General features: G+C 38.8%; 1 protein-coding gene across 3 annotated transcripts in view; it reads left to right on the plus strand.

Annotated features, from left to right (window-relative positions):
• Positions 1–15,786, plus strand: part of SLC35D2 (solute carrier family 35 member D2) — a 59,965-nt gene extending 44,179 nt beyond the window's left edge. For all 3 annotated transcript variants that reach the window (XM_082617982.1, XM_082617983.1, XM_082617984.1), the window contains 4 exons: positions 5,339–5,406; positions 13,264–13,342; positions 14,322–14,404; positions 15,131–15,786. In XM_082617982.1, coding sequence (XP_082474108.1) covers positions 5,339–5,406; positions 13,264–13,342; positions 14,322–14,404; positions 15,131–15,233 — 333 coding nt within the window. In that variant the 3' untranslated portion in view covers positions 15,234–15,786. The remainder of the gene's footprint in view (positions 1–5,338; positions 5,407–13,263; positions 13,343–14,321; positions 14,405–15,130) is intronic.
• Positions 15,787–24,825: the final 9,039 nt, after the last annotated feature.

Raw genomic sequence — 24,825 nt, forward strand, 5'->3', positions numbered from 1 at the left:
TTGAGTCTCACTTTCCCCTTTGTTGGCATGGGGATCCTGGGAAAGCTAGTTAACTTTGAAGGGGATTTTGATAGTTTAAAAAATGGATTTACCTATTTATTACCCTTGTTATGGACATTTGGAAAAATACACACAAAATAGAGAGAATAATTTAATGAACTCTCATGTACCTATCACACAGCTTCAACACTTTTTGGCATTTCACCATTCTTATTTCATCTATCCTCACCTGCTCTCACTTTTTTCCCCCCGGAATATTTTAAAGTAAATCCCAGACATCATGGCATTTGCTTCTAAATATTCCAGGATCTACGTTTGAATTTTGAGAAGGTTTTGTTCTTTTGGTATTTGCCCTGTTCACCTTATCTGCTGTACACCTGTCAGAGACAAATAAAATGATAAATTAGTATAAGGATGGGAGGCCCAGTTGGGGGGTGGGTATCTCTTAGGAAGAGTGAATGTTCACCCCATAACATCCGCATGACTACTTTGAAATGTGCGGGCTCAGAAAGTTGCCAGACAAACCACTTTAAGTTCATGTGAGAAACAATGTGTGCTGGGCAAAATCCTGGTCTAGTGTGGCCTCTGGCCTCTCCCACAGACGTCCCCCTCCACACCATGGGCTGGTCATTAACCTTCATGAACCCTGTTGTTGCTGGGCTGGGGGTGGGGTTCACAGTCCCCCACCTTTGCCCCCACCCCAGCGGCAGACGTTGATGGCATTTCTGTATTGAACAGTCAGCATGGTTGTGTGGTGCACACAGGTTCAGCCTCAATCCCATTTGTCACCTTTTAGGGGTTTGAATGACTTTAGAAGGTTTCAGATTCCGGAGACTCCTGGGGTGAATGTCAGGGCTTGTTGTTCTTTCTCAGAACTATACTTTCTCCCTTGTACAGTTCCTTTCTCAGAACAAGAGAAAGGTTGACCGGCTTAGCAGCAATGTCCCCAGGGGTAAACATCCATTTCCATATGTTTATATTGAAAACTACCAAGAAACCCCAGTTTTGATTAAAGGGGTCTCAGTGTGTGAACCTGGGCCTCACTGTTAGTTCAGAATATTGGAAGTTAAGGTAAGCACCCCATATACCTCTAGCAATGATGAACAGGGCAGAATATCTAAAAAACACGTTATTTATTTTTCAGCTACCATCAATTAAACCAATTTAGTGTCAGCAGCATTACATAAACAAGGTGAAATTATGAGCCCTCAATGTCCTACCGGCTTGTCTCTTTTCATTATCATAAAAATGAGTTTTTCTTTTGAGTCTCTGGAGTTTATCTGTTCTGAGGTTCTGGTACTTTATAGCCTTTCAGATATATATTTATTTCTAGAAATAGAAATCTAGAAACTTCTAGGAACTCTTAGAACACCTGATTGAAACTAAAAGCACATTTCCCTATGGGAACAGTGTTATAAATGGCATAGTGACCAGAAACTGAATTTAGGTACCTTTTGAAAATAGACTACGTGTATTATGTTAATAATTTATAACAGCATTTCAATAGGAATATGTATTTCCACATTTAAATCGTTGACTTACAAACTTATAGCATGGTGCTTTCAGAAGTTGCCACCTGCTTGTAATGATTACCATGCAGAATTATTATACTTTCTCAAGTAATAGTAAAAATAGCTAATAATTATTGAGGAATTATTCTATCAGACATTGTTTGAAGGATTCTACATGAACTGTCTCGTTGCATTCCCACAGTAGCTCGAGGAGAAGGTACTATTATTATCCCCATTTTATAGACAAGGAATCTAGGGCACAGTGTTTAAAAAACTTTCCAAGGACAGTTAGTGATAGATCCAGGAGGCTGTCTGGCTCTAGAAACACATCATCTACTGTAATCTCAATTTAAAAAAAAATAATTTATTTATTTATTTTTGGCTGCGTTGGGTCTTCGTTGATGCGCACAGGCTTTCTCTAGTTGCAGTGAGTGGGGGCTATTCTTCCTTGCAGTGTGCAGGCTTCTCATTGCTGTGGCTTCTCTTGTTGCGGAGCACTGGCTTTTGGCTCATGGGCTTCAGTAGCTGTGGTACGCAGGCTTCAGTAGTTGTGGCTTACAGGCTGCAGAGCACAGGCTCAGTAGTTGTGGTGCACGGGCTTAGTTGCTCCGCGGCATGTGGGATCTTCCCGGACCAGGGCTTGAACCCGTGTCCCTGCACTGGCAGGCAGATTCCCAACCACTGCACCACCAGGGAAGCCCCTCAATTTTTAAATTTGTATCAGTATATGAAAAGTGTTTGTTTCTTTCCTTCACATATGATAAAAACTATAACCTATCACTTATAGCTTAGAAAGTATAAGAGGCCTAACATTTACCTTAACTTATTCGATCCTGGTGTTCTAGGAGAATATTATGCTCCTATTCTGGCTTTCGATGCTGGAATATCTCAGTATTTACCCATCTAGCCTCTTCTATTTGATCAGTCTCTTAAGATTTCAAACAGAAGTTACTATAGTTACCTTAGAGCCCCAGCAATGATAACTGTTCACTGAAATTCCAGATGGATCAGAGCTAAATATATAGATTTAATTTTAAAGTTTATAAGAAAAATTATAATCAGAAAAAAATATTTTTTTTCTGTAAGAGACTGTAAGAAAAGGCCTTCTATAAGATGACAAAGATACGAAAGTCATAAAGTTAAAAATTTGGCTCTAATTTAAAATTATTATATGATAAGAGATGCCAAAAGAGATAACACTGTAATCAGTAATTTAAAAAACTCTGTAGAAAAAAAAAAAAAACTCTGTAGGAAAAAATAGTAAGATTTTCACTACTAATGTTGTTTTGCTCTGTGTTCATTGAATCACTATGAATTTCTTCCAGTTGGTCACTTTTAACCATGGCTGAATCCATTTTAGACTGTGAACCAAATACAAAAAAGTAGTGAACTTACATAATTAGGTGTGTTAGTCTGCAATATAAAATTGCATTTTATTTGCCAAGTTTGGTTTGATTGTATTGAAAGTTAATTGAGGAATTCGAGTGAAAGGTTAACTTCTCTTGTTAATGGAGTACTTTGATGAGTCATTTTTCCCGGTTGACTGTAGGGGGTCAGAGATTGTGTTAAGACTCGTGTGTGTGACTCACTGTACTGGGGGTTCACTCTTGGACCTTGGACTTACACAGTCAGCGACTTAACTCAGTCAGCAGATCTGGTAATAGCACCTTGATTCTATCTGTGATTGACAAAGTCAATAATGCCAGCTCCTCTTGTTAACAAATTAGGCCCCTGGAAAATAGTGGGTGAACTTTCTTTAGTTATTTGAATCATTGCAATAAGTTCAAGGTACATTTAGTGTGTTGCAGTTGATGAATAGGGATAAATAATAGGACTTTTTTTCTGATTAAAAAACACATTAATGAAAAATGAAAAAGATTCACACTGCAACATATTTTCATAACAATAGTGAGTCTAAATGAGAAAGTACTTAATATTGTTACTCATCTTTAATTATTTTCTGTGTTTTCAAATAAATGTCATGCCACATGACTTTTTAAAATGCCACCAGCACAGCCTCATCATTATTAAAGAAACAAAATAAAACTAAAATCTATCAAAATTTAGGTTGGCAATGAATCCAAGTATTTTTATGAAAATTACTACATAGCTCTCAGTGGTTTATGTGGTATCAAGAATATATAGTTTTTGTATACTGTTTTCATAAATACTCCCAGTTCTTTGAGTAAATAAGTGTTTTCCTACCTTTGGTTTGAAGTTTGGGGCATATGCTTTTCTCTTATTCACAATCTTATTTAATTTTTCAGACACAGAATGTTTTCCATAAGTTTCTGTTTGGTTTTGATCTTTGACTGTCTTGGTATAAACTGTCCTGGATGTTTTATGACCCTTTGATCAGCTTGGGGCTTGCCAGTAAGACAGATTTATATTTATTATATTTTTTATTTCACAAGTAAGTGTTAAAAAGAAAAGTTTTATTATGAAAACTTTCAAACCTGTTCAGAAGGAAAGAGAATAGTATAACAAATCCCATGTACCCATCAACCAGGTTTGGCAGTTATCAACATTTAATGTGTATTTTTTCATAAGAGGTGGTCAAAGTGTTACTAATGAAACAGTGACAGTAAAGTGTAACAAGGTTGTACTAATCAGAGAAGAGAATTCCATTTTAATTGGTTTAAAAATTTGAACGATAAACTTAAGAAAGATTTAAATAGTTTTAAATCTACAAAGTTACTAAAACTTGGCTAACAAAGTATTGCTTAATAGAAAGTGAATAGAACTTATATTTAATCATGTTATTCAGCATGTACTTACATATAGTCTTGAGTCACCATAAAGTCATTTTTGGATGCAGGCAAGGGACAAATCATGAATAAAATACTCCTTTTTATTGTTACCTGTCTTTTCAAAAGGGTTAATTTTATTTTCTCACCTAAGAGCAGAAGCTGTCTTAAACTTCTCTGTCTACCAGCTCCTCCACCCCAATTACTTGATTGCTTTGTAAATAGCAAACAATAGTTTATTTGTTCATGATACTCCCTAAGCATTTGCAAATTTTTTTTTTTTTTTTTTGGCTGCTCTTAGTTCCCCAACCAGGGATGGAACCGGGCCCTGGAAGTGAAAGCTCCGTGTCCTAACCACTGGACCGCCAGGGAATTCCCTTTTTTTTTTTCCTCTTGTGCAAATTCTTTTTTTTTTTTTTTTTTTTTTTTTTTTTTTTTTCCGGTACGCGGGCCTCTCACTGCTGTGGCCTCTCCCGCTGCGGAGCACAGGCTCCGGACGCGCAGGCTCAGCGGCCATGGCTCACGGGCCCAGCCGCTCCGCGGCATGTGGGATCCTCCCGGACCGGGGCACGAACCCGCGTCCCCTGCATCGGCAGGCGGACTCCCAACCACTGCGCCACCAGGGAAGCCCCTTGTGCAAATTCTTGAAAACAGTTTATGAACTTTAAGTTTTCTTAGTCTTGCCAACATTATTGAATTTATAATAAACTTTCTTTTAATATTATTTATTAAAAACACCACGCTGATTTTATGACTACAAATTAGTAAAGATTTAATGATAGCCACAGCAATAATAGCTGTCATTTTGTTCTTGCCACCTGTAAGTTTCTAAACAATTTCATTAAATCCTCACATTGACCTTCTGAGGAAGTTTTTTAAAAAAAATAATCCCCATTTGTAAAATGAGCCTGAGGTTTCAGGGAGGAAAAATAATTAGCCCAATGTCACACAGCTGGTATTACCCAGGATTTTTGAAACTGTATTTTCTGTTTGTGAAACTGGAATTTGTACTAGAGTGTACACACTGGTAAAACCAATATTATTAATCTAACCATTAGTTTTCTTTCTTTTTGATAATAGGCTACTGAATTCAACCAATGGAAGAATGTTCTATTTATCATACAGTTTCTTCTTTCCTGTTTTTTGGGGTAAGAAGCCATAGATAAGAAGAAGCTTTGGTCTATGGTATCTCTTAACAAGTCAAATCAAAATATGTATTCTGTCTACTCTGTCAAAATCCCTTTTTGCTTCTCCAACTTCTACTGAAAAGTAGCACTGCAGAAGAGGAGTGGATTGGGACCCATGCTAAATGTGACCTCCAAAATATGATGTTGCATATTGATTTCTGAAAGTTAGTTTGAAGTAAAATCAGCTGCCCTATCAAATTCAAATGTGTTTTTTGTCTTTGTCACAATGTCCCAAGTTTCCCAAGATTCTCACCTCACATAAATATTTGGAAATAACCGTTTTCTGTAGTGTTGTACCTGTTATATTCAGGGTGTTTTCTGAGGAGAGGTGCCCAGGCCATTATATTGCCCAATAATTTTAGGCTTTTGTTCTTAAAATTTTCCTTAGGTATAGCTTCCTGTTGAGTGGCCATGCAGTTTGTCTTTTTATATGTTCCCCAAACTTGAAAAGTCCTTTTCATGAATAGATAATACATACAACTAGTAAATAATCAAAAGCTGCAAAAGGATGCATAGGGAACATAAGCCACCTTCCCTTCTTCTCTGCCTTGTGGCACTGCAGTTTTCCTCTCCAGAAGCAACTGCTGTTTTGAAGTCTTTGGAGTATCCTTCCTGGACTGGGCTCCATGTATACACAAGCACCTGTGTCTTATCCCATAAGAAAGGGTCTTTGAATGACTGTCTTGGAATTATTTGTCAAAAGATTTTTCCTGTGAAGAAAGATGAATTCCCCCTTATTTTTTTACATTACTAGTACTGTAATTTTCATTGTGTGTAAATGAACTAAGACAATTCATGAGTCTTTGATCAACACTCTTCAATTCTTAAACTTGATCTTAGTTGCAGTTAACGTAATCACATCAGTAAAAATATTTATGTATATCCTCAAGTTCAGTACTTCTCTCTTTAGCTGTGTCTGATTTAATGTTTAACCTGTTTTTTGGAGGTTTTTTTTAAATTTATTTTTTATTGAGGTATAGCTGATGTACATTATTATGTGTTTCAGGTATACCACATAATGATTCACAGTTTTTAAAGGTTATATTCCATTTAGAGTTATTATAAAATATTGGTTATATTCCCTGTGTTGTACTGTATATCCTTGTACCTTACTTATTTTATACATAATACTTTGTACCTCTTAATCCCCTACCCTATCTTGCCCCTCCCTGCTGGAGTTTTTGATTTTAACAATTTTATACTTTATTTGTAAAAGTTCCACAGTTTGTTTTCAAACTTATCTGTTCATTCTTAACATTCTTTTGTTGGTCATCTTTGAGACTGTACCTTTTATTTCTTTAAATATTACACACATAACTATTCTGTATTCTGCATCTGATGATTCTAATATCTGCAGTTCTTGAGAATCTAAATATGTAGTTGGTTGACTAAATATGTAGTTTGTGAGTGTCATTATGGTTTGCTTTCTTGTGTATTTGGTGACCTGTGATTTGTGAGCATATTATTTAATCTTAATCAGTCCTGTGGACTGAAAATAGGAACTTGAGAAACTTTCCTGAAGGGACAAATTGTTTTTAGTCTAGTTGGTAGCCAGGTGTGCCCCTGACTTGGACCACTCTGGCCTTTTTGAGGGTCTGGCCTCAGTGGGCTAGTGTCCCTTCTCACTTGGGGTTTGACCCAGGGCTCAGTTTACAGACAGTGCTGTTTTGCAATGGCCTCTGCCCTGAAGCACCCTGATCCTGTACCTATTGTCTGCTGCTCTGATGCCTGCCTGGCTCAAATCCCCTTATCACTCTGTACCCAGTTTCTCCCTTTTCCAAAGGGGGGATATTAGGCAAGCTCTTGTGCCTCTTTCAAAACCAACAGTCTTTCAAATAATGTGTTCTTTCAGGCATTGGTTGTTTGGCAGTGGGTGAGTACTAAGTGCTCTCAGTACTTAGGCAGCCATTGTTGGATGCCTAAGTGTAGTAGGATATTTGTAGTTTTCCCAGTTGTTGACTGAGAACATATAACTTTGAAAAAAATCTACTAAGCTGTGTTTGTGAGTTACCCTTTGTGAAATCATCCTTTTCCCCCCATTACAATTAAAAAAAAGTCAACCCATATCACACAAACTCAGACCAGCACGTTTCCTTGCCTAAGCCCATGTTCACCTGTGAACAGCAGAGCCAAGTTTTAGTTTTATCTCATGTCATTATAAACTTGATAATATTTTTGTTTTGTTTTGTCTTTTTTTTTTCACTTGCACTTTACTATTTAGCCATTCCATGAAGGAAATCCAGAAGTAAACCCTTTTGTGTGTGTGTGTGTGTGTGTGTGTGTGTGTGTGTGTGTGTGTGTGTGTAACCCCCGATTGACTGTGAGGATTAAACAAGTATGAACATGAAAGGCCCAGGTACAGCACTCATCAATCCTGGTCTTCTCTGCTAAACTTGCCCCATCTGACCTGTGAGGCCTCAGTGAGTATTCTCTCCAGCAAGTTCTTTTTCCCTTCCAGTCTTGGTTTCTCATATTTAAAACCAGGGCTTTGGACTAGATGATACTTAAAGTCCCTCCCAGTATTAAGAGGGACTTATAACTTGCTTCAGGCTCCAGCTGGTTAGCTTCTATTGCTGAGTCCCTAAGGTCTCCTTTTTTACTAAGATCAAGATTTTTTTTTTTTTAATTAAAAAAATTTTTATTTTTGGCTGCGTTGGGTCTTCTTTGCTGTGTGCGGGCTTTCTCTAGTTGTGGTGAGTGGGAGCTACTCTTCATTGTGGTGTGTGGGCTTCTCATTGTGGTAGCTTCTCTTGTTGCAGAGCACGGGCTCTAGGCATGTGGGTTTCAGTAGTTGCAGCACGCAGGCTCTAGAGCACGCGGGCCTTAGTAGTTGTGGCACGCAGGCTCAGTAGTTGTGGTGCATGGGCTTAGTTGCTCCACAGCATGTGGGATCTTCCTGGACCAGGGCTCGAACCCATGCCCCCTGCATTGGCAGGCGGATTCTTAACTACTGTGCCACCAGGGAAGTCCCAAGAAATAAACCCTTTGACGTCAGCTGTCTGCAGTGAGTGGTGGGGTGGGCAGTGCCTGAGCTGGCACTTCTGGGGCTTCTTTGTCAGAATCTTGACCCTATTTATCTACAACTACATGCCTTTTTTTTCCAATTAATAACGTGCTTCCTAGAAAACAAATACTCTCTTTATAAACGTTCTTAATCAGTATTTTATCAGTAGTCATTTTGCATGTAAAAATGTCATAAAGGCATAGTAATTAAAAATAAATCAGTAAATGATGAAAACATTAATATTTCAGATTCTACAACTTTAAGGGTAAAAACTAGGTAGGTCTCAATTTTTTAAGTGGGTCTTTTGAGGACACTAAAATCATGGCATCATTCTAACAGGTGCCTGTACTCTGGAATCAGATGGCCTAGATTTGAATCCTGGCTTTGCCACTTTTTAGCTCTGGGTTCTTGGATAAGTTATTTACCCTCTCTGAGCCTCAATTTCCTTATCTTTAAAATGGGAACAATGAGGTAATGTAGCTAATTTATAAGGTTATGTGGATTGAATGAGTAAAGAACACTTAGTGTAGACATATAGAAAACGTTCAGTAAGTGTTAACTATTGTTGTTGTTAATATTTCTATTTCGTGAGTCCAGCCTGTTCAGTTTGGCCATCCTTTTTCACCCCAGACAGATTTGGTTCTGCCTATAGCCCATGACTTCAATAGTTTTTCTTCTGTTATGTCTACTTCATCTTCAACCACCAAGTTTTAATTCTGAAACTGCTCTAGAAGGAAACTTCCATTTTGGCATGGTACATTTTTAAGAATCCTGCTTTCTTACAGTTTCTCACTCAGAGGACACTATGATCAGGTCACTTGCTTCTTTGCAGTAATAGAAACCATTGTAAGCTTCTGAGCATATCCTTGCTTTTCAGAACAACTGGAACTGGCTGTCCCTTCTCTTCGGTTCATGCTCAAGGAGCCTCAGGACTAACATGTGCGCGTTCCAACCCTTGACTCCAGAGAACTCTCTCTCAGCTTCTTTCTTATTTTCACTGCTTTCAAGTTTGCATTTCAAACTTACTTTCTCTGACCACCAACCCTCTATCCGGAGTTGAAAATATAATTTAAAAATTATAACACTTTAAAACTGTATGTTAAGAAGCCAGTGGAATGGTGAGAAGAGCAGACTTTTCTTCTGAGTTATGGTGAATGATTCAGCTTTAAGAAATGCTATTTGTAATCAAGAGTTTGTAAATAGAGCATATGATGAAGTGAAATTGCATCAGGCAGGTAAACTGGATTGTGGGAGCCATGATAATTTAATGCAGGTAGAGGTAAAATAAGACTGAAATTTAAGTTGACAAACTAGATTTTAAAAAGCTATCTCTGCTGTTCTTTTTAATCTTGCCAAGAAGTGACAGGTTCTGGTTCATTCACACCAGCATCTGGCACCAGCCCCTAAGCCCTGGAGGCAATTATCCTAATCTGTTTCTGCCCTAGTAGCAGCCTCTTTGATCTCACTGAAGCAGTAATATATTCCTTAATAGAAACACAAATGTATCAATTTTCCCTACTCACAGCATAAAAAATGTTCTATTCTTTGAACCTTCACTGATCCTGCCAAGATGTAGGGTCCAAGACAAAATAGGATTCTGCTGATTGCTTGGGCACAGGAGTGACAGAACCTTCAAAGAGTGCAGATATTTCCACCATTTCCCAACAAACCAAATTGTAGTGTAAAATCGATGCTCCAGGAAAATAGATCATATTTATCCCATGACTTTGGCTTCCCTGGCACACCACTGAGGTCTGGGGTAGGAGCGAGTTTTTACCAGAGATGGGCAAGATGAGATTACTTGAACTCCTTTGAAATCTGAAATAAGAGAGTAATGTGCTTGGGTACAATCGTGGTTGGTGGAAGGAGTGTAAAAGTAGCATTTTATTATTTGGACATTCGTGTTGGATTTCTATGTATGCTTGTACATGGAATGGTAACCAGCAACAAGTTGTAAACAAGGCCATTTGAGTTCTGCTTGTGACTCCCACGAGTGTGCCGTCCAACTTTGGGTTAATCAGTTATTTTTTGTGTTATTTTTCAGAAACAGGAAGAAACCTTTGAGCAAGGGTTCTGGTTCAGGGGTTTTCACATGGGCACCTCCATCCCTTGGGGCCCTATAAGCCAAAACACCAGCTGGTATCTGTTGTCTGAATAAATGTGTATCTTTTGTATGTGCCATTATTTTTCAAATGTACACAGATGATAAGTACGATTTTATAAGTACGTAATGACAGAAATCTACTGAGCAGTGCTTTTAAATATCTTTACATTTTATTAATTCACAGATGCTAAAATCAAAACTGTCATGTGGAGGTTGACATTTTTGGTGTTAAAAGTGGTTTCCTTTGCACTGAGTTAATGGAGGGTCTTTTAATTCAGAACCTTGGTCTTAGCCAAAGGACTGTGTAGGTACATATTTACATATAGAAATAAATCATGTTTCTTAGAAAAAGTTTTAATACACTCCTTTGATCCTCGTCATTTTATAGTTACCCTCTCTGGGGACACCCAGGTGGTATACTAAGAAGTGCAGCCTTTCTGTCTGCAGAAAGTGGCTGTTCCTGTATCAGATGCCATCTGTCACTTTGGAGGACTGTCGCTAATTCAGACTCCCCTAGGAGGCTGGAGACAGGGACTCCTCCCCTCGCTCAGCCCAGCTGGTGGGTGAGTGTCCTAGTGGCCCACACTCATGCTAGATGGATATTGGCCAAGGTGGTTTCACTAAAATGTGGAATGAAGAAAACATTGCATGATTGAAACCCTGGAGTAGGAAATTTTAAGCAAAAATAGGACATAAAGGACATTCATGACTGTCCTGGGTTTAAGGCTGCACTCCAGTTTAGGAAGCCTGCAGGAAGCTTTTCTGTGTCCTGGAAATTGGGTTGGGCCCCTCCTGGGAGTTGTGATCTCTGTTATTTTATTAGACTCTTAGCTCCTCCAGGGCAGATGCTGTGGGTTATATACTCTTACTACGCAGGCCCAGCAGAGCAGGCACCAAGTAACACCAGGTTGAGTTTTTTAATCTTTTCACTTTATGCATAAGTTGGATTATTTATAGTTCCCTGGGACTCTAAATTAATGTTGAATTTATTAAAATTGTAAAAATTTTTTAAAAACTTAGATTTTCTTAAGCCAATTTATAAATATTCTTGCTCTATTTATAAAGCTAGTAATTTTTATATTAACATAAGAATATTTACTTTCATTATTCGATTAGTGGTTTGTTAACCCAAGTTTAACTGATTGAAATCTCCTAAATAATTTACTGTAAATCAGTCTTGTTTACAACTTAGTGAATTAAAAAAATTAAACATTTAAAATGTGATTTACAAATGTAATTTACCTGATTTTTCCAGCAATTCCAAGCCTTAATAAGGCCCTAGAGAAGCTGATGGGCCAGGTTGCTTTACAAGCCTAGCAACTCTTTGAAATCTAATAAACCAAACTTGGCAATGTGGTAAATCAGCTTCTTTTAAACATCTGAATACTGTGTACAGACTTAGATTTTCTTATTCCATTCAAGTGAAAATTGCAAATTTAATATCAATTGCACATTTTAAATACAAGCCACAAAGACCAAGATGTTGGATTCTCTAGCTTGCCAAATTATTGTAATTACCTTAATAACAAAGACATACATTATTTTGAAGATTACAGAATTTGTTTGTAATTGAGTTTATTCCTCAACTTAATGTAAAAGCTTGATGTACGTTATCTCTAATATTTTTCTCTATCATCCCTGGTAATGAACATACTCAGGACAAAAACGGTTACTGTGTTTGTGATCTAGATTCTGTTATTAACAATCAGAAGTTTGGTCCTGGACCTGCGACTGGGTGCTAAATTGCCCCAGGGGGAGTCTCCCTAATGCTTAGGGGCTGAGCCCTTTCTTAGAGTACAATTCCCAAGCTCATGCCTTCTAACATGTTATGCTCTCTCAGTATCTTTCCAGTTTCATTCTCAACCAGTTTTTATTGTAACCTCTTTCAACATTTAATCACCTGATTCCAGTGGATGAAATTTTGCACCCCACCTAGGTTACAGCTAATTTTCATTACTACTTGAGTGAAATGAATATATTTCTTTACCTCTGATTGAATTCTACATTCCTGTGTATATGTATATTTTCTTATCTGGTGTTTGGTCATGATTCTGTAGTCATTTTGTTGACAAGTGTCAATATACTGGTCAGTGTTGAATGCCTGTCAAATTAACTTTAGTAATAAGGTACAGGAGTACCACTGGCATGTGGAATCCATTATTTAAATCTTCTTTGTCCAAAGCTAGCAATCATTCAGCTGGTTTTCCCTGCTTACACCAGTGGTTCTCAGAACAGGCTGCACATTAGAATCATCCATAGAGCTTTGATATGGCATATGGCTGGGTCCCCACCTCAAACCAGTTGGAGACCCTCTGCCGGGCATCATGGTGTTAAAAGTGCACCAGGTGATTCTGATACACAGAGAGGATTGAAACCCACTGTTGTAACATCTGTTAAAGGAAAGATTTCAGATCATTTAAAAAATCTCATTGTCCTTATCCCCTTTTTGTGGAAACACTGATGGAAAATGCACAGACAAAATGAAAAGGACATCTAAGGTAGAAAGTTTGGCTAATGCACGACTGGACCATTTTCCTGAAAATGTCGAATTATTGAGATGTTTTAAGATGTAGGTATTTTTAAATCTTTATGGTGTGTTTTTCTTTTTTATTTGTTTAAAATACCTGTGTGGGTCACTTACTGGCTCTTCTTAATCTGCTTATTACCCAGACCAGTAAGGCACACTCAAGTGTTTTCTTCCTTGCCCCAGGTTTCTGTTGATGTACTCCACACTTTTGTGCAGCTATTACAATTCAGCCCTGACGACGGCGGTGGTTGGAGCCATCAAGGTAAGTGGTTGAAGCCTTGAAATGCACAACCAAATTGGGGAATTGACTGTTTGATTTTATTGTTGTTATTACCGTGCTGTAGTAAGAGTGGAGGCTTGTGATATTTTCAGCTGTGCCTGGGTAATCCCTCCTACGTCTTCTAATCTAATCCACAAAACAGAGGGAAGACTTGCTAATTTAAAAGGAAGAGACAAATTATGACTTAAATTGAGAATGGTGGGAAGGGATGGTCTGGGAAAACCAAGTGAAATAGCTGAAAAAAATTCCAAATTTCTGTGCTAAGATACCTTGTGATTTACAGTTTGGTTTTCTGGGAGAACCTTGCTGACTAAGAAAGAGAATTCTTGTGAAGAACTGTTTTCAGTCTAGATCTATACTCAATTATAAGGTGATTAACTCGAGGATTGGTGTGTATGCTGCATGTGTGTACATGCATTTGAACACACACTAATGAATAGGAGGGTGGAGGTGTTCTAAATTCTGTTCTGCAATTGCTTTGTGTTTCTGTTCATGTGAACTCTTACCGTGAGTGAGTGCTTCAACAGTAGACTTCTCTGTTGGCTGCCCAAGGGCCTCTGAGAATACACTGGACAGAGTACTGCTTGTAATTTATCAGATGTCTTAGTTTGTTCAAGTTTAGGACTAATATGATTAAAATTCACTACCCAATGATGGTAAAGAGATGAAATCTGGAAAGCTGATTACAACCCAACTCTTACATCTTTTTCCTATGTATTAACTGGAAGAGGGTATGGATAATGCAGTTTCTGTGGTTATGGTGCCATAGTTTATTTCATTTTCTTTATAAAGCCATATGTAATGGTTTTTATCCACTTATTCAATATTCCATGAACCCCTACTATATGCGAGTCTCTTTGAAAAGTAACTAAAATATTTAGTTTCAGGTGTCATATATATATATGAGTTTTCCCCCTAAAGCCTTTACTTTTAAAATCATTAATCGTCTCTTTTTCTGCAGAACGTATCCGTTGCCTACATTGGAATGTTAGTAGGTGGAGACTACATTTTCTCTGTATTAAACTTTGTAGGGTTAAATATTTGGTAAGTGGGATTTTTAAATGAACTCATTTTAGTAAAATATGAATTTTTAAAAGCCTGATTAATATAAGTGAAAGAGCAGGAGGTGTTTTGACTTTACAATTTCTAGGATAAAATTTACTTAAATCATTCAGTTCATCTCTTTTTATGACATACACTTTCATGTGGACCATGGGGACATGTAATGAAAATTCAAAGGGTTGAGATCTAATTTTCTATTTCCTCCTCTCAGAAAAGCCCTTAAGTTGTGTGTCTTCCTTTTGTAAATGGGCCTCACTAAATCTGTGCTCCATTGAAGTGCCATGTGCTAAGGATATTGGGAGGAGTGACTAAGATACTTTTGAAAGGCATTTTGGGGTCTCAGAGATGGGACACCATTTTAGGATAATGTATAGTTTATTCAAGTAATAACCAAGTGCTTGTTTTTTCTCCAAGTTTCTCTATTAGACTTGATCTGCTCTTTTTCTGCCCCCAAAGATTTGTAAATAAGAGGGTTAATTCTCATCGATTAATACACAAATTTGAGGAAGTAAAACAGAGGGCTCAATAATTCCCTTCAAGTTAAGCTGACTGCATGGTAAATCACCTATACTTCAATAAAATAAAGAAAAAGAAACAAACAGCCAAGTTATCAAAAAAATTAAGTTGACTGTATTTATAAAGATGTCAGTAACTGTTGGTTGTACCATCTATGGAATTTATTTTCACTCTCTTTTATTCTCCTTTCAGCATGGCAGGGGGCTTGAGATACTCCTTTTTAACTTTAAACAGCCAGTTAAAACCTAAACAACCTGCGGATGAAGAAAACATCCCTCAAGATTTGAAGGGCTAGAACCTGGGGCAGAATTGCAGACTGGCTTGCAGACTGGCTTGCAGACTGGGGGGAACGAGGGAATATTCCCAGCTGTTTTGGTTGTGGCACTCCCCCCTGGTTAAGGCACAACAGGAATGTCTGCAAAATGCAAAGAGAATCTACATCATGTGCTGCATGAGGAGCCATCATCAGCCCTGAGAAATGTATCCGGGCAAAGCCTTACCAGCTGAAAGTGAATCTTCTCAAAATAAACCACTGGTGAAAGGGATTGTTTCCAAGGCACTTGCGTGGACCACACATCTGTGTGCTGTTCCAGGTACTGGGAGTGCTTCAAAGGAGGTAAAAGGCCGATGCTGTGAGGGTGCTTATCAGCACCTTGGCCTTAATTTCAAAGGTCCCAGCCAAAGCAAAGTGCCAGTGGGAACATTTTTTTGGTTTAAACAGACATGTCTTTATTTTAATAAAATCAGCCACTTAACTGCCAGTAGAGTTATTTGTTAGCTTTGATTTGATCTTATATGTTGGTATCTTTTCCCAGTCATCAAAGTAAAATAAAAATAATTTATATGCATACCTCATACTGTGATATTATTGTAGACAGGCAGAAAAACAGTAGGTCATTTATTCAGTCTGCCTTGAAGGGTAATATTCCTTTTAAGGCTCATGTTGGGAAAAATTACAAAATAACTCAATGGAAAAAACAATACTCAGTGTGCCCTGTCAACATTTAAGTTGGTCATATTTCTCTCCTCTTCTGCTTCCAGGTTTGTTCAGGGGCTTTGAGATTCAGATCATATGGACTTTAACCAAGGTACATTTTTTTCCTGGGCTTGCCAGACCCCCCAGACCAGCGGTGTGTGGGAAGGATCCCCGGTTTGGATGAGAGTTATTATCATCTCCATCAAGAAATGGACTGTCCCCATCGGGGTCGTGGTGCAGGGTAGGGCCCCAGTCTGGAGGGGCCCAGTCAGGAGCTCTTCTTTCTAGTCTTGTCTTCACTGCTAACCTACCAAGACCTTCACAGGTCATCTTGCCAATGTTGCCTCCATTTTTTAATCTTTAAAATGGAACTATGTCTCCAAATCCCTGCCAGCTCTGACTTTCTAAGTTTATAGAAGCTGAGCCAGATGGACAGGGCAGCAAATGAAGGAATGATTGTGTTGACATGCTTCAATTTACTTTAAAATTAAAAAAAAAATTTAATTGTAAAATACACATAACATAAAATTTACCATCCTAACCATTTCTAAGTGTACAGTTCAGTAGTGTTAAGTATATGCACACTGTTGTGTAGCCAACCTCTACAACTTTTTCATGTTGCAAAGCTGAAACTCTATACCCATTAAACAATAACTCCCCATTCCTCCCTTTCCCCAGCTCCTGGCAACCACCATTCTACTTTCTTTCTCTATGAATGTGACTACTGTAGGTACCTCATAAAAGTAGAATCACACAATATTTATCTTTCAGTAGCTGGCTTATTTCTCTTAGGATAATATCGTCAAGTTTCATCCATGTTGCAGCATGTGTCCAAATTTCTTGCCTTTTTAAGACTAAAATATTCCATCATATGGATATACCACATTTTGTTTATCCATTCGTCTGTCAGTGGACATTTGGATTGCTTCTACCTCTTGGCTGTTTGTGTATAATCCTGCTATGAACATGGGTGCACAAATATGTCTTTGAGACCCTGCTTTCAGTTCTTTCGGATAGTTGAAGGAAACTTGTTTCCTCTATACACAGAGCACTTCTGATGCCAAATGTGTGGGATCTTTCCCTCACATTAAGCAATTCTCCAACTCTTTGGACACCAACTAGGGGTCCTACAATTAAATGCAGACTCTACCCGGAGTTAGCACAGACCCCGCAGGTTAAGCGCTTAGTTCCCCAAGACTGCTCCCTACTTCAGATGCCAAACCCAAGTCCCAGGTTGTGACTGGTGCTTCTGACCAACTGACCATCAATCTGGGGTCTCCACACCCCCTTCCTCGGGTTTAATAATTTGCTAGAATGGCTCACAGAACTCGGGGAAGTGCTTTACTCTCTATTGCCAGTTTATTATGAAGCATACAACTCAGGAACAGCCAAAGGGAAGAAATGCATAGGACAAGGTATGTGGGAAATGGTTTGGAGCTTTCACAACTCCTCCAGGTGTGCCCCACTCCCAGCACATCAATGTGTTCATCAACTGGAAGCTCTCCAAACCCCGTCGTTTGTTTTTCACGATAACACATGAACCACAGCCACACCATTTTATATTCCCACCAACAGTGCACGGGGATTTCAATTTCTCCACATCCTCACCACTTGTTGTTTCCTTTTTTTTTTCTTTTTTGGTAGTAGTAGTAGTAGGTGTGCTAATGGGTATGAAGTGATATCTCGTCATAGTTTTGATTTACATTTCACTGATGGTTAGTGATGTTGAGCATCTTCTCATGTGCTTGTTGGCCATTTGTCCATATTCTTTGGAGAAATGTCTATTCAAATCCTTTGCCCATTTTTTTTTTTTTTTTTTTTTTTTTGCAGTACGCGGGCCTGTCACCCCTGTGGCCTCTCCCGCCACGGAGCACAGGCTCCGGACGCGCAGGCTCAGCGGCCATGGCTCACGGGCCCAGCCGCTCCACGGCACGCAGGATCCTCCCAGACCGGGGCACGAACCCGCGTCCCCCGCACCGGCAGGCGGACCCCCAACCACTGCGCCACCAGGGAAGCCCTCCTTTGCCCATTTTTGAATTGGGTTGTTTGTTCTTTTGTTGTTGAGTTGTAGGAGTTCTTTATTTTTTCACTTTATTTTTAAATTGGGGTATAATTGCTTTACAATGTTGTGTTAGTTTCTGTTGTACAGCAAAGTAAATCAGCCATATGTATACATATATCCCTCTTTTTTGGATTTCCTTCCCATTAGGTCACCACAGAGCACTGAGTAGATTTCCCTGTGCTGTACAGCAGGTTCTCATTAGTTATCTACTTTATACATAGTAGTGTATATATGTCACTCCCAATCTCCCAATTCATCCCACTCCTCCTTTCCCCCCTTGGTATCTATACGTTTATTCTCTACGTCTGTGTCTCTATTTCTGCTTTGCTGATATGTTCATCTGTACCATTTTTCTAGATTTCACATATATGCATTAATATACAATATTTGTTTTTTCTTTCTGACTTATTTCACTCTGTATGACAGTCTCTAGATCCATACACATCTCTACAAATGACCCAATTTCATTCCTTTTTATGGCTGAGTAATATTCCATTGTATATATGTAACATATCTTCTTTATCCATTCATCTGTTGATGGATATTTCAGTTGCTTCCAAGTCCTGGCTGTTGTAAATAGTGCTCCAGTGAACATTGGGATGCATATGTCTTCTTGAATTATGGTTTTCTTAGGGTATATACCCAGTAGGGGGATTGCTGGGTCATATGGTAGTTCTATTTTTAGTTTTCTAAGGAACCTCCCTACTGTTCTCCATACTGTCTGTATCAATTTACATTCCCACCAGCAGTGCAAGAGGGTTCCCTTTTCTCCACACCCTCTCCGGCATTTACTGTTTGTAGATTTTTTGATGATGGCCACTCTGACTGGTATGAGGAGATACCTCATTATAGTTTTGATTTGCATCTCTCTAATAATTAGTGACGTTGAGCATCTTTTCATGTGCCTCTTGGCCAACTGTGTGTCTTCTTTGGTGAAATGTCTATTTAGGTCTTCTGCCCATTTCTTGATTGGGTTGTTTGTTTTTTTCATATTGAGCTGCATGAGCTATTTGTATATTCTGGAGATTAATCCCTTGTCAGTTGCTTCATTTGCAAATATTTTCTCCCATTCTGAGTATTGTCTTTTCCTCTTGTTTATGGTTTCCTTTGCTGTGCGAAATCTTTTCAGTTTCATTAGGTCCCATTTGTTTATTTTGGTTTTTATTTTCATTACTCTAGTAGGTGGGTCAAAAAAGATCTTGCTGTGATTTGTGTCACTGAGTGTTCTTCCTGTGTTTTCCTCTAAGAGTTTTATATAGTGTCCAGTCTTACATTTAGGCCTCAAATCCATTTTGAGTTTATTTTTGTGTATGGTGTTAGGTAGTGTTCTAATTTCATTCTTTTACATGTAGGTATCCAGTTTTCCCAGCACCACGTATTGAAGAGGCTGTCTTTTCTGCATTGTATTTTCTTGTCTCCTTTGTCATAGATTAGGTGACCATAGGTACGTGGGTTTATCTCTGGGCTTTCTATCCTGTTCCATTGATCTGTACTTCTTGTGCCAGTACCATACTGTCTTTCTTTTCTTTTCTTTTTTTATAAATTTATTTATTTATTTATTTTTGGCTGAATTGGGTCTTTGTTGCTGCATGGGGGCTTTCTCTAGTTGCAGCAAGTGGGGGTTACTCTTTGTTGTGGTGCACGGGCTTCTCATTGTGGTGGCTTCTCTTGTTGTGGAGCATGGGCTCTAGACACACAGGCTTCAATAGTTATGACCACTCGGGCTCAGTAGTTGTGGCACACGGGCTTAGTTGCTCCGTGGCATGTGGGATCTTCCTGGACCAGGGATCACCCGTGTCCCCTGCATTGGCAGGAAGATTCTCAACCTATGCCACCAGGGAAGTCACTACCACTGTAGGGATTTTGATCACTGTAGCTTTGTAGTATAGTCTGAAGTCAGAGAGCCTGATATTCCTCCAGCTCTGTTTTTCTTTCTCAAGGTAGCTTTGACTGTTTGGGATCTTTTGCGTTTCCATACAAATGGTAAAATTTTTTGTTCTAATTCTGTGAAAAATGCCATTGGTAATTTGATAGGGATTGCACTGAATCTGTAGACTGCTTTGGGTAGGGTACTCATTTTCACAAAATTGATACTTCCAATCCAAGAACATGGTATATCTCTCCATCTGTTTGTGTCATCTTTGATTTCTTTCATCAGTATTTTGTAGTTTTCTGAGTACAGGTCTTTTGCTTCCTTAGGTAGCTTTATTCCTAGGTATTTTATTCTTTTTGTTGCAATGGTAAATGGAATTGTGTCCTTAATTTCTCTTTCTGATCTTTTGTTGTTAGTGTATAGGAATGCAAGAGATTTCTGTGCATTAACTTTGTATCCTGCAACTTTACCAAATTCATTGATTAGCTCTAGTAGTTTTCTGGTAGCATCCTTAGGATTTCCTATGTAGAGTATCATGTCATCTGAGAACAGTGACAGTTTTGCTTCTTTTCCAATTTGGATTCCTTTTATTTATTTTTCTTCTCTGATTACCATGGCTAGGACTTCCAAAACTATGTTGAATAATATTGGCGAGAGTGGACATCCTTGTCTTGCTCCTGACCTTAGTGGAAATGCTTTCAGGTTTTCACCATTGAGAATGATGTTTGCTGTGGGTTTGTCATATATGGCCTTTATTATGTTGAGGTAGTTTCCCTCTATGCCTACTTTCTGGAGAGTTTTTATCATAAATGGTGTTGAATTTTGTCAAAAGCTTTTTCTGCATCTATTGAGAGGATCACATGGTTTTTACTCTTCAATTTATTAATATGGTGTATCACACTGATTGATTCACGTGTATTGAAGAATCCTTGCATCCCAGGGATGAATCCCAGTTGATCATGGTGTATGATCTTTTTAACGTGTTGTTGGATTCTGTTTGCTAGTATTTTTCTGTATATGTTCATCAGCGATAATGGTCTGTAATTTTCTCTTTTTTTGTGATATCTATTTCTGGTTTTGCTATCAGGGTGATGGTGGCCATGTAGAATGAGGTTGGGAGTGTTCCTTCCTATGCACTTTTTTGGAAGTGTTTGAGAAGAATGGGTGTTAGCTCTTCTCTAAATGTTTGATAGAATTTGCCTGTGAAGCCATCTAGACCTGGACTTTGGTTTGTTGGAAGATTTTTCATCACAGTTTCAATTTCATTACTTGTGATTGGTATGTTCATATTTTCTATTTCTTCCTGGTTCAGTGTTGGAAGGTTATACCTTTCTAAGAATTTGTCCATTTCTTCCAGGTTATCCATTTTATTGGCATAGAGTTGCTTGTAGTAGTCATCTCTTAGGATGCTTTGTATTTCTGCGGTGTCTGTTGTAACTTCTCCTTTTTCATTTCTAATTTTATTGATTTGAGTCCTCTCCCTCTTTTTCCTGATGCATCTGGCTAATGGGTTATCGATTTTGTTTATCTTCTCAAAGAACCACCTTTTAGTTTTATTGATTTTTGCTATTGTTTGTTTCTATTACATTTATTTCTGCTCTGATCTTTATGATTTCTTTCCTTCTACTAACTCTGGGTTTTGTGTGTTCTTCTTTCTCTAATTCCTTTGGGTGTAAGGTTAGATTGTTTATTTGAGATTTTTCTTGTTTCTTGAGATAGGCTTGTATTGCTATAAACTTCCCTCTTAAAACTGCTTTTGCTGCATGCCATAGGTTTTGGGTCTTCATGTTTTCATTGTCATTTGTTTCTAGGTAATTTTTGATTTCCTTTTTGATTTCTTCAGTGATCTCTTGGTTTTTTAGTAGTGTATTGTTTAGCCTCTATGTGTTTGTATTTTTTACAGTTTTTTTCCTCTTTTTTTTTTAAGTTATTTATTTTTTATTTTTGGTGTGTTGCATCTTTGCTGCTGCATGCAGGCCTTCTCTAGTTGCGGCAAGTTGGGGCTACTCTTCGATGTGGTGCGTGGGCTTCTCATTGTGATAGCTTCTCTTGTTGTGGAGCATGGGCTCTAGGGCACACAGGCTTCAGTAGCTGTGGCTTGCAGGCTCAGTAGTTGTGGCTCGCAGACTCTGGAGCACAGGCTCAGTAGTTGTGGCACATGGGCTTAGTTGCTCTGCGACATGTGGGATCTTCCCAGACCAGGGATAGAACCCATGTCTCCTGCATTGGCAGGTGGATTCTTAACCACTGCGCCACCAGGGAGGTCCACACCTGTCATTGATTTCTAATCTCATAGTGTTGTGGTTGGACAAGATGCTTGATATGATTTCAATATTCTTAAATTTACCAAGGCTTGAGTTTTGACCCAAGATGTGATCTATCCTAGAGAATGTTCCATGTGTGCTTTAGAAGAAAGTACATTCTCCTGCTTTTGGATGTCCTATAAGTATCAGTTAAGTCTATCTGGTCTATTGTGTCATTTAAAGCTTGTGTTTCCTTATTAATTTCCTGTCTGAATAATCTGTCCATTGGTGAAAGTGGGGTGTTAAAGTCCCCTACTATTATTGTGTTACTGTTGATTTTCCCTTTTATGGCTGTTAGCATTTGCCTTATGTATTGAGGTGCTCCTGTGTTGGGTGCATATATATTTATAATTCTTATATCTTCTTCTTGGAATGATCCCTTGATCATTATGTAGTGTCCTTCCTTGTGTCTTGTAACAGTCTTTATTTTAAAGTCGATTTTATCTGATATGAGTATTGCTACTTCACCGTTCTTTTGATTTCCATTTGCATGGAATATCTTTTTCCATCCCCTCACTTTCAGTCTGTATGTGTCCCTAGGTCTGAGGTCGGTCTTTTGTAGACAGCATATATGTGGATCTTGTTTTTGTATCCATTCAGCCAGTCTGTGCCTTTTGGTTGGAGTGTTTAATCTGTTCACATTTAAGGTAATTATCAATGTGTGTTTTCCCATTACCATTTTCTTAATTGTTTTGTGTTTGTTCTTGTAGATCTTTTCCTTCTCTTGTGTTTCCACCTAGAGAAGTTCTTTTAGCATTTGTTGTAAAGCTGGTTTGGTGGTGCTGAATTCTCTTAACTTTTGCTTGTCTGTATAGCTTTTGATTTCTCCATCGAATCTGAATGAGATCCTTGCTGGGTAGAGTAATCTTGGTTATAGGTTTTTTCCTTTCAACACTCTAAATATATCCTGCCACTCCCTTCTTGCCTGCAGAGTTTCTACTGAAAAGTCAGCTCATTATCTTATGGGGATTCCCTTGTATGTTATTTTTTGCTTTTCCCTTGCTGCTTTTAATATTTTTTCTCTGAGTTTAGAGTTTAATTTTTGTTAGTTTGGTTAATATGTGTCTCAGTGTGTGTCTCTTTTGGTTTGACCTGTATGGGACTCTTTGTGCTTCCTGGACTCGGGTGGTTATTTCCTTTCCCATGTTAGGGAAGTTTTCAACTATAATCTTTTCAAATATTTTCTCAGACCCTTTCTCTTTCTCTTCTTTTTCTGGGACCCCTATAATTCGAATGTTGGTGCATTCAGTATTGTCCCAGAGGTCTCTTAGACTTTCTGCATTTCTTTTCATTCTTTTTACTTTATTCTGCTCCTTGGCAGTTATTTCCACCATTCTATCTTCCAGCTCAGTTATTCGTTCTTCTGCCTCAGTTATTCTGCTATTGATTCCTTCTATTGTATTTTTCATTTCAGTTATTGTGTTGTTCATCACTGATTGTTTGTTCTTTAGTTCTTCTAGGTCCTTGTTAAACATTTCTTGTATCTTCTCGATCTGTGCCTCCATTCTATTTCCGAGATTCTGGATCATCTTTAGTATCATTACTCTGAATTCTTTTTCAGGTAGATTGCCTATTTCCTCTTCATTTATTTGGTCTTGTAGATTTTTACCTTGCTCCTTCATCTAGAACATCTTTTTTTTTTGTCATTTCACTTTTTTTTTGATGAGTGGGGCTGTGTTCCTGTCTTGCTGGTTGTTTGGCCTGAGATGTCCAGCACTGGAATTTGCAGGCAGTTGGGTTGAGCTGGGTCTTGGTGCTGAGATGAGGACCTCCGGGAGACCTCACACTGATTAATATTCCCTGGGGCCTTAAGTTAGCTGTTAGTCCAGTGGCTTGGACTCAGTACTCCCACCACAGGAGCTCAGGCCCAACCCCCAGCCTGGGAGCCAAGACCCTGCCAGCTGCGTGGCACAGCAAAAAACAACAACAACAACAGCAAACAAAAAAGAGCAGAACGACAACAAAGAATAAAAAATGAAGTTAGAATAATAAAAAGTATATTAGAAAAAATAGAAATGAAAATGAAATAACAACAATAAGGCAAAACAGAACCACAACAGCAAAATATAAAATAAAATAAAAACTTAAAAGATAAAAATTAAAAAAAAAAAAAAAACAAAAAAAAAAAGATAAGAATAAAAAAATAAGAAAAAAAACATTCCCTGGTACCTCTGCTCTCAGTGTCCTTGTCCCTACAGTGAGGCACAGCCAACCCCCGCCACCCCAGTAGGCCCTCAAAGACCCCTAGTTAGGCCTCTGGACCCGGCATGTCAACCCCACCTCTGTGCGCATACCTTTCACCAGCGTCTGCTCCTGAAGCTGGCCTGGAGCACATGTGCCTGCGCGGGCCAGCTGGGGTGCAGACCTCCACAGGCATGACCGCAGGGGCCAGCACAGCAGGAGGAGCCTTGGAAGGAGGGCAGTGCTTGGCCCTCCTGGACCTGTAGAGCCAGAGGAGGCCTTGGTGGGGATGTGGCTCAGGCCTGGGACCTGTGCTGCCAGAGGGGTCTTTAAGGGGGGCTCAGGCCCAGGACCCATGTGGCTGGAGTGGGCTTTGGGGACACCCAGGCCTGGGACCCCAGCAGGCTTGCTGGGGCCTAAGCAGGCAGGGGAGATCCTGGCCACTTTCCCCTCTGATCCCATGATCCCTCAAAGGTCCCTCTCCATCCCCGC

Source organism: Mesoplodon mirus (genome assembly GCF_964341445.2).
Source record: "Mesoplodon mirus genome assembly, chromosome: 1".
NCBI classification, from domain to species: domain Eukaryota; kingdom Metazoa; phylum Chordata; class Mammalia; order Artiodactyla; family Ziphiidae; genus Mesoplodon; species Mesoplodon mirus.